This window comes from Ovis canadensis, chromosome 20 (genome assembly GCF_042477335.2).
Source record: "Ovis canadensis isolate MfBH-ARS-UI-01 breed Bighorn chromosome 20, ARS-UI_OviCan_v2, whole genome shotgun sequence".
Taxonomy (NCBI): Eukaryota; Metazoa; Chordata; class Mammalia; order Artiodactyla; family Bovidae; genus Ovis; species Ovis canadensis.
The window spans coordinates 47,533,789-47,552,991 of NC_091264.1; the positions used below are offsets into that span (position 1 = coordinate 47,533,789).

Consider the following 19,203-nt stretch of genomic DNA (forward strand, 5'->3'; position numbering starts at 1 on the left):
TATACAGTCCATGGAATTCTCCAGGCCAGAATACTGGAGTGTGTAGCCTTTCCCCTCTCCAGGGGATCTTCCCAACCCAGGCCTGGAGAATTCCATGGACTATATAGTCCATGGGGTTGCAAAGAGTTGGACACAACTGAGCGTCTTTCACTTCTAACTTACCATAATCAAGTTGATAAGAGACTAATGCATAAAGCTGAGAAAATCCGTTTATTAATGTATAAGAACTGTAAGAACCAAACATATCTCACATTGGTGGTAATTTTGTTGTTCAGTCGCTAAGTCATATCTGACTCTTTATGACTCCATGGACTGCAGTAGGCTTCCCTGTCCTTCCCAATCTCCCAGAGTTTGGTGGTCATTATTGCCCTGATTTTAGTCCTTCTACAAGAATAAATAGATAAATATATAATAATTTATTAGATAAATAAATGTATATTAACCAGGAAATCAGAACAATGGTGTTTGGTTGGTTGCTGTCTTTTCTTTGCTCTGCTCCTCCCTCTCTGCCCATAGAATAGGTTTGGTCGTTTCTGATCATGGAACTAACAGAAACTAATAGTAAAAAAATTTTAAAGTTACGTTATTTTGTAAACTTGCCTTTTCGTCATTTACTATATCAGAGATCATATATTTGTTCATGTCCATATCAGTAGAAGTCTTTAGAATAATTTTTAACAATTATGTAATTCTCTGTACCAAAATTTATTTAACCAGTTCCCTATGTTAACTTTTTATTTTGAAATAATTTAAAACTGATAGAGAAGTTGAAAAAAATTAGACAAATACTTTCTGTATGACTTTTACCTAATTCCCCCAATTGTTGATAACTTATCCTATTTGCCTTCTGAGCTGATGTATGCATATGATTTTCCCCTGAGCCTTTTGAGAGTTAATTGCTGAAGTGGTTGTCATCACCCTTCAATGCACTCTTGTGTACAGTAATTCCCTTTACTCTCAGGGGATATGTCCCAAGACCCTCAGTGGATGCCTGCAACTGTGGACAGTTCAGTTCAGTTGGGTCACTCAGTCCTGTCTGACTCTTTGCGACCCCATGGATCACAGCACGCCAGGCCTCCCTGTCCATCACCAACTCCGAGAGTTTACCCAAACTCATGTCCATTGAGTTGGTGATGCCATCCAACTATCTCATCCTCTGTTGTCCCCTTCTCTTCCTGCCCTCAATCTTTCCCAGCATCAGGGTCTTTTTGAATGAGTCAGCTCTTCACATCTGGTGACCAAAGTATTGGAGTTTCAGCTTCAGCATCCGTCCTTCCAATGAATATTCAGGACTGATCCCCTTTAAGATGGACTGGTTGGATCTCCTTGAAGTCCAAGGGACTCTCAAAAGTCTTCTTCAGCACCACAGTTCAAAAGCATCAATTCTTTGGCACTCAGCTTTCTTTATAGTCCAACTCTCATATCCATACATGACTACTGGAAAAGTACTGGAAAAGTACCTCATATATACTGTATTTTCCTACACATATGTACACACTTATGATAAAGCCTAACTTATGAATTAGGCACAGTAAGAAACAGTGACTAAAAATAGGACAATTATAACAATATATGTAATAAATATTATGTAACTATGGTCTTCCTATCAAAATAATTTACTGAACAAATTTATTGTCTTTTCCATTTTTTCTAAGCACTTAATTGCAGTTTGAGGCGCTGCAGCAATACTAGCACAAATTTCCTTTTCCTTCACAATTTCACAGCTAGAATATTTCTTTCCTTATTAAGTCTACAGCATTCACCTTTTCACTTAGAGAAATTCCTTTACGGCTTCTCTTTGGTATGTCCAAATTGCCAGCAGCACTCCTCTTGTGCTTTGGGGCCATTACTGAGTAAGGTAAGACCTACTCGAACCCAAGCACTGTGCTACCTAGATCGCAGGTCTGATGATGGAGACTAACAGGCAGGAAATAGTGGACAAAGGGATGCTTGATAGAGCAGGATGGTGCGAGCTTTCATCATCATACTCAGAATGGTGGCCCGTTTAAAAATTACGAATTGCTTATTTCTGGAATTTTCCATCTGAGATGATCTATCTTTGGCTGTGCTGAGTCTTCACTGCTGCGCATGGGCTTTCTCTACCTGTGAGGAACGGGGGCTACTCTCTTGGGGCGCACAGGCTTCTCACTGCAGTGGCTTTCCTTGTTGTGGGGCATGGGTTCTAAGCTCATGGGCTTCCGTAGTTGTGGCACGTGGGCTCAGCAGTTGCGCCTCACAGAGCTGGCTCAGCAGTTGTGGCTCACAGGCTTAGTTGCTCCGTGGCATGTGGGATCTTCCTGGACCAGGGATCAAACGGGGTGTCCTCTGCTTTGCAAGACATATTCTTAACCACTGGACCACCAGGAGAGCCCCACTGAATATTTTTGAACTTGGGTAACTAAACCAAGAAAAGCAAAACCATGGTTAAGGAGGGACTATATTCCCTAAAAACAAGGACTATATATATATATGTGTGTGTGTGTGTGTGTGTACATATACACATACTACTATATACATCTATATAACTACAGTATGATAATAATGACAATCAGGAAGTCAACACAGAGATAATACTGTTGCCCAATCCCAGGCTGTTACAGATTTCAACAGTTGACTCAACATACTTCATAGTTCCAGGACTGATACAGAAGCATGTGTTTAGTTGTCAGTTCCCTCTGAGCTTCTCCAACCTGGAAGAGTTCCTTAGGCCTACCTTCTCTTTATTGTCCTCAATAGTTTGAAAAAGTACAACCCAGGAACCCTGTAGAACGCACCTTCATTTGGTTTTGTTTGATGTTTCCTCACGATTAGATTCTCCTGCAGGTTAGCTTTGGGCAGAAATACTGTCACCGTTGAAGTGACGCTGTACTCTTCTCATTGTGTTTTACCAAAAGGCCCTTAATGTCAACTTGAACCATTTCTGGTGATGTTAACTTTTATTTCAACTTTTATCTTCAGATAAAATGGAAAAGACAATAAATTTGTTCAGTAAATTATTTTGATAGGAAGACCATAGTTACATAATATTTATTACATATATTGTTATAATTGTCCTATTTTTAGTCACTATTGTTTCTTACTGTGCCTAATTCATAAGTTAAGCTTTATTATTATAAGTGTGTACATATGTGTAGGAAAACACAGTATTTTTCATTCAGTTCTTTATGTCTTCTATTTGAGAGAACTTTTTTCTTTTTTGTTTCAGATGTGTTTGCAATTGTTCACTGAAGCATTTTTCTGAGGGTTGCTATAAAATATTTGTCAGATAATTCAGAAATTGCTGCCATCTCTTTGTGAGCATCTGATGATTGTCTTCTTTCCTTCCTTTTGACATCTTACTAGTTCCTGGTATGATGAGTAATCTTTGATTGTAGCCTGGACATTTTAGGTATTAGGTTATGAGACTCTGGCTCTTCTTTAAACTTCCTGTTCTAGTTGTCTTCCGATACCACTCAGGTAGTACAAGGGGTCAGAGGACACTCCTTCCTAACTGCCAGTGGGGGTTAGAATTCAAGGTTCCTCACTGGGCCTCTCTTGATGCCTCCCTGGCCAGGATGGGTAGGAGTACCTAATGGCTGCTCCTCACCACGGTCTTTACTGATGTCAGAAGGCAGAGGTGGCCTCTTACCTGAGTGGAGGTGGATGTCCTGATCTCCCCTGGGCCTCTTCTTATACTGACCCCCTCCCCACAGCAGGGAAGGGGAGAGACCCCCCTTGTTCCAGTTAGGATTGGATGTCCAGACTCTCCTCATGGTCTCACTGATACAATAGGGTACGGGACAGGATGGCAGGGATGAAAGTCCTGGCTCCCTCCTTAGCCCTCTCTGATACCCCTGCAGTGGGAGAGCCGGGGCACCTCATCGCAGTCTGGGGAGGGGGCAAGCCTAGGCTCCCCGCAAGACCCTAGCTAGTGGTGAGGAAGTATGGGGCCATGTTTTTTCCTTTGGTGTTTGTCTAGAGCAGAGAAGTTACTGTGCAGAAGTTCTGTCTTGCTAGGCTGTCCCATGCCTGGTTTTGTGGCCTGAGAGTTGCAGGCTTTTGTTTTGTCTATACCCATTGGAGTTTCTAGGCAGCTGGCTTTTCCAATATCCAGTTTGGACTACATGAAGCAAAAAGAAAATCCACAGAACTCACCACAGTGTTACTCTTCAGCTCCTATTCAATGTGTGTACTTTTATCCACCTTTGAGTCATAAGTTATATTCTTTTCATAGACAGTGTCCAGGGTTTCAGCTGTATTTAGCAAAAAGAACAAGGATAAGTACACCCACTCTATCTTCCTGGAAGCAGAAGTCCTATTGCTGTTAATGATAATTTTGGTTAAGATGGTGTCCGCCACATTTTACATTGGAAAGTTAATAAATATTTTTTACTTTTTAAAATAGTAAATATTTTGTAGGGAGATATATTAAGGTAATGCAAATATTCTGATTCTCATTAAACTTTTTAGCATCCATTGATTCTAAACATCCATTGATGTTTGCCAAATATTTATCTGATTCTGTCATTCCTTGTACATTTATAAATTTGGATTCTGCTATAAGGTAAAGCCTCTTCTTCCCCATTTATCTATCTCTTTCTATTATATATTCATGGATTCCTATTTTATCAGTGGTTTATATCACATTGTGTGCAGTGCTTAGTCGCCCAGTTGCGTCTGACTCTTTGTGATCCCAAGGACTGTAGCCTGCCAGGCTCCTCTGTCCATGGGATTCTCCAGGCAAGAATACTGGAGTGGGTTGCCATGCCCTCCTCCAGGGGAGCCTCCCAACCCAGAGATCAAACCCAGGTCTCCCACATGGCAGGCAGATTCTTTACCATCTGAGCTACCAGGGAAGCCCTATATCACATTACAAATATTATTTATCTTGATGCTCAAATTGTCCCAGAATTCATTTCAAGTTGGCTTTTGTATCTGTTTCAAACCCTGAATTCACATGAAAACATCTCCAATTCCAATCCATCAGCACAGAATCTAATCTAATCTTCTCCAGGTTCCTATCTGTAACTCCTTTCTGCAACAGTGAGAAACCTGACCTCCATTATCCTTAATACAAGTTCTGGTTCTGACATGCTTGATCTCCTTGTAGGTAATCCAAGGAGCAAGTCCCTTTAGCCCTGGTACTGCTAGTCGAATCCCCTTGGCCCAGAAACAAATGAAAAATGAAAACAAAACAGGGAAGACATATGGGACTGAGAGAGGATCAATATCCTTAACTGTTCCTGTGGTTCATTGAAATTTCTTTATCTTCAGCTTTGGAAACAGATTCACTTTTAGAAGTCTATTCTTATTATTTTTTTCATTTTTGCCAATATGTGGAAATGGTATTTTGTTATAGGTTATACTGACAAATAGTTGATTTATTATCAATGAGGTTAAATATATTTTCAAGTGTTTATTGACTGTTTCTATTGCTACTTCTATGAATTGCCTGTGTCTTTGCTAATTTTTCTATTAGGATATTAATCTTGATGTGAAGAATGACTTTTTGTTTTATTAAAGATAGCATCTTACCATGTGTCAAATGATTCTTGTGGTTATTTATTTTTCTCCTAAATTTGTTTCTGATTCTTTTTACCATACACAGCATTAAAATTTGTGTGTAGTTAAGTGCATCAGTCTTTTCTTTCATGGTTTCTGCCTGTATGTTTTGCTTAGAAATATCATTCCCATTCTGAGATTATACAATTATTCACTTAAAACGTGTCTTGTTATTTTCATGGCTCTGATTTTGACATTTAACTCTCTAACTCATCTTGTACTTAATTTTTGCATAAAGCATGATAGGGATCCAGTGACCTGTTACTGAAAATGTCCATTTCAAGTCAGTGTCACATAGGTTAAGTATGGATTCCCTGCAAGAATGGAGTGTTCATTGCAGTGGGGTTGTGCCAACAGAGTTGTCAATTACTCCATCCTTTATTCAGCTCTATCATGCATTAAGTTATTGTGGTTGAATTTATTTCTTTACTCTTTATTCTGTTTCATTGATCTGTGTCTTTTGGTGCATTTTGATATCTGAAGGACATATCCTCCTTCTGTACTCTTTTCCCCCTAGCAGTTTCCTGATTTTTTTTCTGACACCTTTTCTTAAAATTTATTTTTAACTGGAGTTTAATTGCTTTACAATGTTGTTCATTTCCGCTATACAACAGCATGAATCAACTATATGTATATGTGTATCCTGTCCTCTTGAGCTTCCCTCCCACCTGACACCTTTACTTTTTAAAATTTGCTTTAGAATTATTTAAAATTTGCTTTAGCATTATTTTTCCCTGTTAAATAACACTATCTCACCAGGAGATGCAGATTCAACAAGTCTTAATACATATAAAGTGACCATTACAGTGGCTGCTAAGATAAATATTCAGCAAAGTTAATTATTACTTTTAAGTGGCAAAAGTCCAACTCCAACTGTTTTTAGAAAAAAGACTTTTTTCATGTAAGGGTTCATGTAACTGATAAGCCTGGGGCAGAGCTGGACTAAGAGATCTAAGTGGTACTCTCTCTCCTAGACACTGGAAGACACTGGCCATCCAGAACTCAGTTTCTAAGTTTAAAATCCCTGGAGAGTTGAAGACTTCCTGGCAGTCCAGTGGTTTAGAATCTGTGCTGTCACTGCAGGGGGCACAGGTTCAATGATCCTTGGGGAACTAAGATCCCAGTTACCTGCAAGGTGTGGCCAAAAATAAATAAAATAAGATGGAGAAAGAGCAGCAGCTTAAAACAAACAAAACCCTGAAGAGAAGAAAGCATCTTCTTTCTTCTCCCCACAACTCTAGCTGAAAAGTCTTGGGGGACGTTCTGGCTGAAGTAGCTTTTGTCAAGCAAACGTCTCAGAGCCAAATACTGTAGTGGGCATGGATATGTCGCCCTTGTTCCCCTGTGGTCAGTCTGCCTCACCTGCTCAGTATGGAAGTGGTTCTGTCTTTAGAAGACTGGGGATGAGACGCTACTTGAAAAAGCAAAAACAAAAAGTAGGTGCCACTGTATTTCCTCCTGTCTCAAGTTCTTTGAGGTACTTCTTTGTTGCTTCTCCATCTAGCCTATGCTATTAGTAAGTCCCTATTGAAAAATTAAAAAGTTGGATTGCCAGACTTTTCTCTTGTCCATTGGGTCAAAGTTCATTTGCAGATAGTGGAGGGGTTTCCACAAGAGGAAACTCCTCTTATGCGGAGAGGGGTACAAGACCACATATGAGGGGATTCAGTGCTGAGAAACTGTGAGAAATGGAGGAGCAGACTCTAAGCTGAGTATCCGGAAAGGACTCCCAGAACAACGCACAGAACTGGCCTGCCAGAGCCACTAAGCAGTCAAACGAACACTGTTCCATTCACGAGCTCCATGTCCAACTGTCTCCTATGCGGTTTGGAAAGTAAGAAGCCGCCATCTTGACTGTTGGCTCTGGGACCTCATCACCTCAGCCACGTTCCTTAGTAGCAAAATAGATGCCCTCTACTCTGCCTGTGATCACCTGGGCCCCCTCTCCTTCTGCTGCAGAAAGGCCACTTCCATGCTGGCTGGGAACAAACAAGGGAGAAGTGGCCCCTCAGTAGCAGCTGGGGAATGTAGTCTTCATTTTCTAGGCCCTAGCACTCATCTGCGTGTAGCCATAAGGGGGTTGGAATGGGATGGAGTGAGCCAGGCCACTAAGGAAGAATGCTGGGAAGAAATCCTCTACCACCAACTTATACATCATTTTGGAAATGGGAAAGGGTATTTTTGTAACCCTCCAAAAGGTAATAATCTTACCCTTTAATCTATAAAGGATATCATCTTACCTTAAAGCACAGGTAGCAACTATAAACATACGCACACACACAAATAGATATGAACTAATATATGTATATGTGTATGTATATATACACACGTGTGTCGGGGGGGGGGGGGGCGGTGTTAGTCGCCCAGTCACGTCTGACTCTCTGTGACCCCATGGACTGTAGCTCACCAGGCTCCTCTATCCATGGGATTCTCCAGGCAACAATACTGGAGTGGGTTGCCATTTCCTTCTCTAGAGGATCTTTCTGACCCAGGGATCAAACTTGAGTCTCCTGCACTGGCAAGTGGGTGGCTAGTGGCAAGTACCCCTAGCGCCACCTGGAAAGCCCCAATAAACATGTATGTATACATGTCTGTATTTTTCTCATTTTACTGGTTGTCACTAGGTCATCAAAAAACTTACAACATACCAGTTCTGGGTCAGTGAAATAGTCCTGGAGAAATCTTTTTCTTCTGGGTGGACAGAAAAAAAGCAAAAGATTTAATTTAAATAGGTGATTTTTTTTTTTTTTTTTTTTTTTACTGCTACTTGATCAGCTAGTTTGGTTTTGGTAGGAAAGAACCTGAGATTACATTTGCTAGGGTGCTGTTTGAATTATATTGATATAAGAGTGAGTTATTTATGCCTGCCTTCCTTCACTTCTTCCTTCCATCACTTCTTCCCTACCATCACATCATTCTAACTTCCCACACCTGGGCCTGCTTTTCCCAAGCTGTTGACTCTTACCCTCTAACCTCTGTATTTTCCTGCTCCCCAGCTGTTACTTAGGCACCGGGATGCCTATCAGGCTGGATCCGTGTTTCCTGACTCATTTTACCCTAGCATCTGTGAGAGAGGTAAGATGAAGACTTACAGACCAGATGATGTTGCTTTTCCTTGGTTGATAGGAACAGCTCAGACTCAAACAAATATCAAACAACACATTATATTTTCCACTGTTGTTGATCGGAACAACAGTTCGGTTGTGTTTTCCATTTAACTGAAACTTACTTGCTCAAAGGTAGAAATTCTGAAAGCTTTATTCTAAGCGCTCTGAATTACTCTCCTGCTTCGTGGCAGAAGAGAACATTTTGAAGGAAATCAAAAGGTTCAAGTTTTTATTCCTTGAGTGTTATCTGTTAGTGTGTGACCTTGAAAAAGCCCCTTCCGTGCCGAGTCTCAGTTTCCATGTCTGCAACATAGTCATATCTAAATTAGTTACTATTTAATAGTAATAATTAACACATGCCTGGTTGCTATACTGAATTGCTGTTGGCATTAACGTATGTTATTTTGTCAAGCGTTATGCAAACCCAAGATAATATTAAGTTAAATGTGCTTCAGTTATACTTTAAACAAAAGTTGTTAGGCTGTTTTTAGTTTAATAATGATCTCAAAAATTTGACTTGAGGGATCTGAACTCTGGGATTTTGCTTTTCATTGCTTCTATGACATGGGACACTCCACGAAGAATCTGGCACTTGAAGGCTTAGAATAGATGTCCGTTCCTGTTTTTTTTCCACTCACCCCTCCTGTGGGAATAAAGAGGCATATAGCACACCCCATTTAAAAATATTATAAATTCAAATACTTGAAAGCTGTTGGAATATCTGCTTTTTTTCTTTTGTGCTGTTAGGGAGGCTGACTGTGATGGAAAAGAAGATTTAAAAAAAAAAAAACCACCCAAATTAAAAAAAAAAAAGGAACGGCTTATTTCTTTAGCTTTAGGGTATAGAACTTAGCACTTTCAGCTTCTCTTGCAGCCCAACTATTTCTAGATGCTATGAGGAGTTAAGGCTCCTTTTTCTTTTGGCTGGCCGTTCTGTCCTAGAGGCTTCCTTTGAATATTGACTCAGAAAACTAAGAGGCTTGGAGGGAAGGCGGAGGAATGCAGCCACACAGCAGGTGGTGGTAGAATATTTCATTGAGAATCTCCAACTTTTAAAAAAAATTGGGGTATAGTTACTTTACAATGTTGTGTTGGTTTCTGTTGTACGTTGAAGTGAACCAGCTATTTGTATACATAGATCCCGGTTTTTGTATTTCCTTTCCGTTTAAGTTACCATAAACACTGAGTAGAGTTCCTTGTGCTATACAGCAAATTCTCATTAGTTATCTCTTTTGTGTATATTCGTGTCTGTATGTCAATCCTAATCTCACAGTTCATTCCCTGCTTCTCTCTTGGGATCCATATGTTTGTTCCCTACATCTCTGTCTCTATTTCTGCCTTGCAAACAGGTTCATCTGTACCATTTTTCTAGATTGCATGTTTACGTATTAATAAACAACATTTTTCTCTGACTTACTTTGTGTGATAGTCTTTAGGTCCATCCACATCTCAACTAATGACCCACTTTCATTCCTTTTTATGACTGAGTAATATTCCATTGTTCAAATAGACACAAGTACCCCCGGGGTTTGTTGAAGCACTATTTATAATAGCAAAGACATAGAAATAACCCAAGTGTCCACAGATGAATGGATGAACAAAGATGTGGTGTGTATGTACAAGAGAACCTCCAACCTTTCAAGAAGGAGCTCTGACAGTTGCCTGTTTTGTCAGGACAATTCCATGACGTGTCAGAGAGCACTCACTGGACTCCATTTCTTAATGCAAGCGTTCACTATATCCGGAAGAACTATCCTCTTCCCTGGGATGAGGTAGGCACAGCCTGTAACCTAAAAGTACTCCGTTCCAGACTTGCCAAGTACTATTGTTGCATCTGCATTAAGTCCATTTCTAACCCCAACCCTTAATCCAGACTCTGAGGGCTCCTCACCCTTCTGCCTCAATACCAAACACAGCATATGGGACATAGTAGATAGCTAATTAACAGTTGAACAAATGATTTTTCAAATCTTCAGTTTTATTTTCAATAAACAATGTTGTTAAAATTGGGGGCAGGTCACGTGGTCATTTTGCTTCCCTAGTAAATAAATCTGAAAGCAGTTTCAAGGCACTCAGAAACATTTCCAAAAAAGTCCTTTGTGGTTCAGGGGTAACTACAACATACCTGTCTCAGATGTTTTGTTAAGTCTCAGTAATGGAAATGAATTCATATTTGTTAATCCTTTTAATAAGATTGTTATAAAATAACTACCTTTCCCCACCCCCAACTCTAATTTGCTTGTTTGGCAGGACACAGAGAAATTGGTAGCTTTCTTGTTTGGAATTACGTCTCACATGGTGGCTGATGTCAACTGGCATAGTCTGGGTATCGAACAAGGATTCCTTAGGACGATGGCTGCTGTGAGTATATAGCTTCAGGTTAATGACTTTGTGGGAATGATATTGTCCTATCCAAGATTCAAAACTGACTCTTTCAGGATAGTTAGGGACTTTGGAAAGGGTATGTACACACTGCTATATTTAAAATGGATAATCAACAATGTTATGTGCCAGTCTGGATGGGAGAGGGGTTTGGGGGAGAATGGATACATGTATATGTATGACAGAGTCCCTTTGCTGTTCACCTGAAACTCCCACAACATTGTTAATCAGCTATACCCCAATACAAAATGTTTTCAGCACTAAAAAAATGAAATTTTAAAAAATGTATTAAAAAAACCTATTTTAGGAAAAGAAAAACTTAGGTTATTCAGATTCATATGGAAATAAGACTCTTTGCCCAATGCAGTATTCATTTAGATTTCCATCTCTTCTTGTTCATTGCTCTTACCCATTTGCTACCCCGGGTAAATTCATCCACGTGGGCAGATTGACTAATGTGCCCTGAAAACAGCCATAGATGTCATGTTCTGTTTAGTCACAACAATATTTGAGGCATTTTATGTTTTATTCAAGTTGTGCATCTTAACAGTAGAGGTATAAACCCCTACTTTCTGGTTCTATTTAAAAGTAAGTTAGCATGCTTTTGTTTTTTTTTTTCCTTTTTTATTTTCTGTGTGAAGATGCCATATCCCCACTGGAAATTGGGACCTTGCTTGATGAAACTCCCCTCTGGTTATTCACTGATGTTAATACTATCCTGTAAAAAAATTTACACTTGCACTTGGAGACTGTTAGAGACAAATGTTTGCAGCAGCTTTATCTGTTAAGACATGAAGCATGCAACTCAGCTGCCAGTATCATTTTTTTAAACAAATAATAAAATTAAATGTTTCTTTGAAAAGTGAGTCCAGTCACTACTACGCGTCCTCAGCAGTCATTGGGTTAGGTTATCCTCTCCCCACGCCTCACTTCATTGTGGGGTAGGAGTGTGGGCTTCAATTTGTGATATATACTAGGTGGTTCTCTTTTTTCCTTCAGATTGATTTTCACAACTCCTATTCCGAGGCACATCCGGCTGGTGATTTCGGTACTATTTACATTTGCCAGAGTTTCTTTTGTGGTAGCTATATTTCACGTGTAGTCACTATTGTATCCTGTGTATGTATGCTTTTAGTTTCTTGCCACTAGCTTTCCATTTTAACATTGCAATTGTTTAGAGTACAGGAATTCTTCATTTAATATAGAGATGCACATATGCAAAGATTATAAATATATATGTATATATGTGTATATGTATCTATATGTATATAATATTATATATGTATTTTGTAAAAACCAAACAAAAAAATGGGGATTTCCCTGGTGGTTCAGTGGTTAAGAAGTCTCTGCGCTTCCACTGCAGGGGGCTCATGTTCAATCCCTGGTCAGGGAAATCCACTTGCCTTAAGGTGGAGCCAAAAAAAGAACAAAGCAACCAAAAAAACACCATTGTATTTTATCATTGACTTGTGCCACTATTTTAGAAAAGCATTACTTTTAAAATCAGATTTAAATTAATTTCCTAGTGTCTCCTAATACTTTAGCTTTAAATGGATAAACTCCATCTTTTTCTATATTTAATTACCTTTGAATATGCACAGTATCAGTGAGTAGAGTTTATTTAAATAGAAGAATCTTTATGGTCCATCTTAAAGTAAAAAACCTTTTGGTGAGGTTCCTTATTTATATGAGTTTCTTTATTCTCTGAATTAATTCTCTTTCTTAATTTGTGTGTTTCACTAAGATTTTAAAAGATCATTTTTCTTAAAGAAGTGTTTATGCAACTAAAATAATGAACAGCAACCTATAACAGTGTGAAGAACTAATAAATAGGATTGTGCAAATTTATGTTCAAAGAAGCTTGCTATGTATTGTCATTAATTCTCCAAAAGCAAATATTTTTCTCATATCATAGGAGGAGACGTGTTGAGCCAGTTCGAGTTTAAATTTAATTACCTCTCACGGCACTGGTAAGAGCAATGTACATTTAAATATGTGATACCCAAGTGGCAGTTAGGAGCGTGACTCTTTTTTTCCTTAGAAAATAAAACTTACAATGTAATAAGGAGCCTTCTACATTTGGACATGTTGAAAAGTATAACTAAAGATTAGACTAGTCTAAGTAGATTCTTTTAAAAATCTGCGAATTATGCCAAACATACAAAAAAATGTATTTTTTATAAATAAAAAATAAGATGATCCACACTGTTTAGCTGCCAGCTCTGTTAAGAAGTAGACCATTGCTGGAATATAGAGGCTCCCTGCCTTTCTTCTGTCATATCACCTTTTCTCCCACTAGGTATAAGCACAACCTTAGATTCGCTTAATCACTTAGTCGCTTTTCCCTTAGAGTTTTACTACATGTAGCCATATCTATGGGCTCCCCAAGTGGTACCAGTGGTAAAGAACCCGCCTGTCAATGCAGGAGACATAAGAGACGTGGGTTCGATCCTTGGGTCAGGAAGATCCCCTGGAGTAGGAAATGGCAACCCACTCCAGCATTCTTACCTGGGAAATTCCAATAACAGAGGTGGGTGGCTGTCCCTGTGGTCGCAAAGAGTCAGATACAACTGAGCACATAAGCAGAGTCATATCTGTATGCAAAACATTATATGGGTTTTTACTTTAAATAGAATTCTACATCATGCATTTGGCTTAAAATTAAATTTTAAATTAGAATTTAATTTAAAAATGTTTCTTGTTTAAAATTATTTCCCTGACATTTAATCATATTGATATGTTTGACGATAGTTCATTGATTTTCACCACTGTATGGTCCTCCCTTGTGTAAATCTACCAGAATGACTTGATTCTAGTGTTGATGGATGTGTAGGTGGTGTTAAGTGTTTTTGCTTTATACGTCATGTTGCTATGTGCATTTTTGTACATGCATTTTTGCACTAGAGGGGAATCTCTTTCAAGTAAATGGCACCAGAAGTGGAACTGTTGGGCCATAGGATTGAGGCACATTTAACCTAAATAAATAATCCCTGACTGTCATTTAGAATGGTCTTCCCAACTTGTCCTTCCATCAGCTTTCTTGTCCCTCTTCTGCATTCTCTAATACTTGGTATTGTCCAGCTTTAAAATTTTTCTAACCTATTTGGTATAAAATGGTATCTCCTTAAAGTTTTAATTCGCATTTCCCAGGTTACTGTTATAATAAGGTTGAATATTCTTTCATATTTTATTGATTGTGTTTCATTTTCAGTGAGAAACTTGTTTGGTTTTTGGCCTATTTTTCTGTTGGGTTTTCCTTTTTATTTCTGAGTATTCGTGGTATATTCTGGGCTCTAATCTTTTGTCAGTTTATCAATTATTTGTTATAAATATCTTTTAATAGTTTGTGGCATGTCTTTTTACTTATGGTATATCTTGATAAATAGAATTTATGAATTTTAATGTAGTTGAATGTATCAGTCTATTCCTTTGTAATTTGTACTTTTAACATCTTATTTTAGAAATCCTTTCCTACCTTGAGGGCATGAGGTTATTCTCCTACACAGCCTTCTAAATCTTTTATAGTTTCATTTTCTTTCTTTTTGCTAATTTTTTTTAAATTGTAGGATAATTGCTTTACAGTATTGTTGGTTTCTACCATATATAAGTATGAATCAGTCATAGGTGTACATATATCCCCTCCCTCTTGAATCTCCCTCCCACCCCTTCCCACCCTTCTAGGTTGTCACAGTATAGTTTCATTTCTTAACTTTATATCTTTAATTTACCTGGAGTTAATTTTTTGTATATTCTGTGATAGAAATTTTATTTTTTTCCTACAGGGATAACTGATTGTCTCAGAACCATTTATCAATAGTCTAATTTTATTCACTGATCTGTAATGTTCTCTCTGACATAAAATTCCAAGTGTATGTGGGTCAGTTTCTGGGCTTTCTATCATGTTCTATTGGTCTAATTGACTATTCCTGAGCCATACTGAGTTTTAAAACTAAGACAGCTTTAATGCATTTTGACATCTATCAGGGCTGATTTCCCAACATGTCCTTTTTCTTCAAATGTACCTTGAAGGAATGTACTTTTCTTCAAATGTATACTCCTCACTTGATTCATGAAATCAGGTGAGGGGTATACCTTCCTTTGCTGTTTTCTGGAAGTTTGTGTAAGATTATAACTTTGATTTCTTGAATGTTTGGTAGAACTCATCTATAAAGCCAGATGTTTTAAAAAGTAGTGACTTTTGGTTTTAGGACTGTACTGGTTTTCAGTTTCTTCTTAAAGAGTCTTATTATTTTTCTAGGACTCTTCTTTGTATTTATTTATTTACTTTTTAACTTTATTTTACTTTACAATACTGTATTGGTTTTGCCATACATTGACATGAATCTACCACGGGGGTACATGAGTTCCATACATTTTGGCATAAGGGCGTTCATAATATCCTCATTTTTTCCCCCTCATTTTTCTTGTACTTCTGTTCGCTTGGTATCTATAATTGTTATTTATTATGCCTTCTCTTATATTTTTAAACAATTAATCATGGCTAATATTTTTCAGTTTTATTATTGAAAAAACTTTTGGCTTTATTGATCCTTTCTATTAATACTATGTTTTTTTTCTCTTTTATTACTTTTTCTTATATTTATTTTTTTCCTTCTACCCTTTGGTTCCTGTGAACTTTGAGTCTTGACTTTAAGGTCTACCAAATGATTAATTTTTATCTATTAGCATTTATTTAATTATCTATTATTAATTTTTCATCTGTACTTGAAAAGAATGTTAATTCTCCAATTTGTGGTTTAACACTATATATGTATATGTATTAGCTCAAGCTTTTTAAATGTACTGCTCAAATCAGAAGATTCATAAGTTTTAAATAATATAATCTTACTACTTTTATCTGGACAGTCTCACAATTACTGAGAAATTCGTTTAAAAATCTTCTATGATGATGAAAATTTTCAATTTCTCCTGGTAGTTAGGTCAAAGTTTGCTATACATGTACTTGAACATATATTGTTAAGTATATTCACATTTTCAAATCTCATGTCTTTCTGATGAATCGAACTTTCTATCTGGTGGCTGTCTTTATATTTTACAATACTTGCTGCCTTCCAGTCTGATTTATCAGATATTACTGTTGGATACACTGTTCTTGTTGTTGTTTCTTCACATGTTTACTAAGCAGATGGGAGGTGACATGACTCTGTCCCTCAGTCTTAGTCTCTGAGTATGGAGAGCTGGAAGCAGGGAGGAATGCTTACGGAACAAAACAGAACTAGAGCTGGGGGCCTGGCAAGTTGCCCATCCCCATCCCTGGTCCAGCTGCCTCAGAACTAAGGGAGACCCAGAACCAACAGGTCACTCTCAAGGCAGTTGAGGACAACTGGCCTTTGGATGCCCCAGGAAGAGGTGGCGGCAGCAGGGACCTGAGGTTCTCCACCGACTCTCCACACAGGGTGCTCTGCACTGGATGAGATGCCCATTTCACATTTCGCATCATCCAGGATCTGGTCTTCTTTCAGTTTTATTCAGTGGTGCTTGAATTCCTCAAGGCTTAAGTTACAGTTGCATTTCTCCAGGGAAGGCTTGTCTTGCATCCTGCAGGCTACCTCCAGGCATCATTAACTGGGACCACATTTAAGTGATATTCAACCCCAGAAGTTTTTCTTACTTTGCAGATAGCATGAATGCAAGACCAAACATTTGTAGGGCTGGGTAGTGGTTACTGATTCTAGGGGCAAGATAGCTTTCCCTCTCTCTATCCATTTCCAAGATGAAGACAGAGGTTTCTTTGCTGTCTTTGTTAGTATGTTGGATTTATTTCTGGCTAATGTTCATGCAGAAGGTATAGCCTTTAATGAGGAGTTTCCTGTGAGAAATGGCCCACTTTGGGTGATTCCTATACTTTAGCTCTCGTCTCTTGTATGCCACACAACTATCCAAACAAACAAAAAAAGAAACCTCCTAGGTTCCCAGGTTTAGCAGATGTCTTCAGGGCAAAAACTGGCTTTCCCACTCACTTACCTGCAAAAGTTTCCAGCTCCAACTTATTTTGGGCCATTGGAAAATTTCACTTTCTTGCTAACTTGGTGATTCATCTCAAAAAATATTTTTGTTAGGCTTTCTGCTAGACTTTTAAGCTATATTTATGCAGAAGATCATTCTGGTGTGCTTGTAAAGTAAAAAATGGACATCTCAATAGATTCCTTCTTATAGATACACTAAATTAAGTTTGTTTGTATTTATATTTATGTCTGGTATAATCTAAGGTTTCTTAAAGATAAAAGATAACAGTATAAACTTAATTTTTAAAATGTGGCTCTTCCTTCAACTGAAATAACTAATACCTCTGAATCAAAAACTTGACTTAGACTTCTCTTTTACTACCTACCACTATATATTCTGAAAGTAGGATGTTGGGATGAGGAGTTATTTTGGAGCATTTTAAAAAAATGATTCCTGAGAATGATGCAATTCGAAAGAATAAAAATATCTTCTATTGCTCTTGGAATTCACAAAACTAAACATTCCTTTTATATGTTGTTGTTCAGTCACTAAGTCCTGTCTGACTCTTGGTGACCCCATGGACTGCGGCATGCTAGGCTCCCCTGACCTTCACTGTCTCCTGGAGTTTGCTCAAATTCATGGCCATTGAGTCGGTGATGCTATCTAAACATCTCATCTTCTGCCACCCCCCTCTCCTTTTGCCTTCAGTCTTTCCCAACATCAGGGTATTTTCCAGCGAGTCAGCTCTTTGCATCATGTGGCCAAAGTATTGGAGCTTCAGTTTCAGCATCAGTCCTTCCAATGAATGTTCAGGGTTGATTTCCTTTAGGATTGACTGGTTGAATCTCCTTGGAGTCCAAGGGACTCTCAAGAGTCTTCTCCAACACCACAACTCAAAAACATCAATTCTTTAGCACTCAGCCTTCTTTGTGATCCGTGTCTCACATCTGTACATGACTAATAGAAAAACCACAGCTTTGACTATATGCGTCTTTGTCAGTGAAGTGATATCTCTGCTTATTGATATGCTGTCTAGGTTTGTCACAGATTTCCTTAAAGGAGGAAAGGAGCAAACATCTTTTAATTTCACAGCTGGCTGCAGTCACCATCTGCAGTGATTTTTTGAGCCCAAGAAAATAAAATCTGTTACTTCTTCCACTTTCCCCACTTCTGTTTGCCATGAAGTGATGGGACCAGATGCCATGATCTTAGTATTTTGGATGCTGAGTTTTAAGATGGCTTTTTTACTCTCCTCTTTCACCCTCATCAAGAGGCTCTTTAGTTCCTCTTGACTTTCTGCCATTAGGGTGGCATCATCGGCATATCTGAGGTTGTTGATATTTCTCCTGCTTCTCTTCTTTCCTTGGCTATTTGTAAAGCCTTCTCAGACAACCACTTTGCCTTCTTGTATTTCTTTTTCTTTGGGATGATTTTGGTCACTGCCTCCTGTACAGTGTTACGAACCTTCATTCATAGTACTTCAGGCACTCTGTCTACCAGATCTAATCCTTTGAAACTATTCATCACTTCCACTGTATATTCATGAGGGATTTGCTTTTGGTCATACCTGTATGGTCTAGTGATTTTCCCTACCTTCTTCAATTTCAGCGTGAATTTTGCAATAATGAGCTCATGATCTGAGCCACAGTCAGCTCCTACTCTTATTTTTGCTGACTATATAGAGCTTCTCCATCTTCAGCTTCAAAGATATAATCAATCTGATTTCAGTATTGACCATCTAGTGATGTCCATGTATAGAGTCTTTTCTTGTATTTCTGGAAAAGGGTCTTTGCTAGATGTTCTCTTGACAAAACTAGATGTTCTCTTGATAAAACTGTTAGTCTTTATTCTGCTTCATTTTGTACTCCAAGGTCAAACTTGCCTGTTACTCCAGGTATCTCTTGACTTCCTACTTTTGCATTCCAGTCCCCTATGATGAAAAGGATATCTTTTTTTTGGTGTTAGTTCTGAAAGGTCTTACAGGTCTTCATAGAACTGTTCAACTTCAGCTTCTTTGGCATTAGTGTTTGGAGCATAGACTTGGATTACTGTGATGTTGAATGATTTGTCTTGAAGATGAACTGAGATCATTCTGTCATTTTTGAGGTTGCACTCAAGTACCACATTTCAGACCATTTTGTTGACTATGAGAGCTACTCATAGTTTCTTATCTTTGTATAAATATTTGATTAGGGTACCAGTCGTT

General features: G+C 38.3%; 1 protein-coding gene across 18 annotated transcripts in view; it reads left to right on the plus strand.

The window, feature by feature from the left end:
* Positions 1-19,203, plus strand: part of GPLD1 (glycosylphosphatidylinositol specific phospholipase D1) — a 67,918-nt gene that overhangs the window by 15,680 nt on the left and 33,035 nt on the right. For all 18 annotated transcript variants that reach the window (XR_011251307.1, XR_011251308.1, XR_011251306.1 and 15 more), the window contains 5 exons: positions 8,538-8,616; positions 10,323-10,420; positions 10,899-11,009; positions 12,030-12,078; positions 12,946-13,000. Coding sequence is in view for 13 of the 18 variants with exons in the window: in XM_069563818.1 (XP_069419919.1) it covers positions 8,538-8,616; positions 10,323-10,420; positions 10,899-11,009; positions 12,030-12,078; positions 12,946-13,000 (392 nt within the window). In the remaining 5 variants the exon portion in view is untranslated. The remainder of the gene's footprint in view (positions 1-8,537; positions 8,617-10,322; positions 10,421-10,898; positions 11,010-12,029; positions 12,079-12,945; positions 13,001-19,203) is intronic.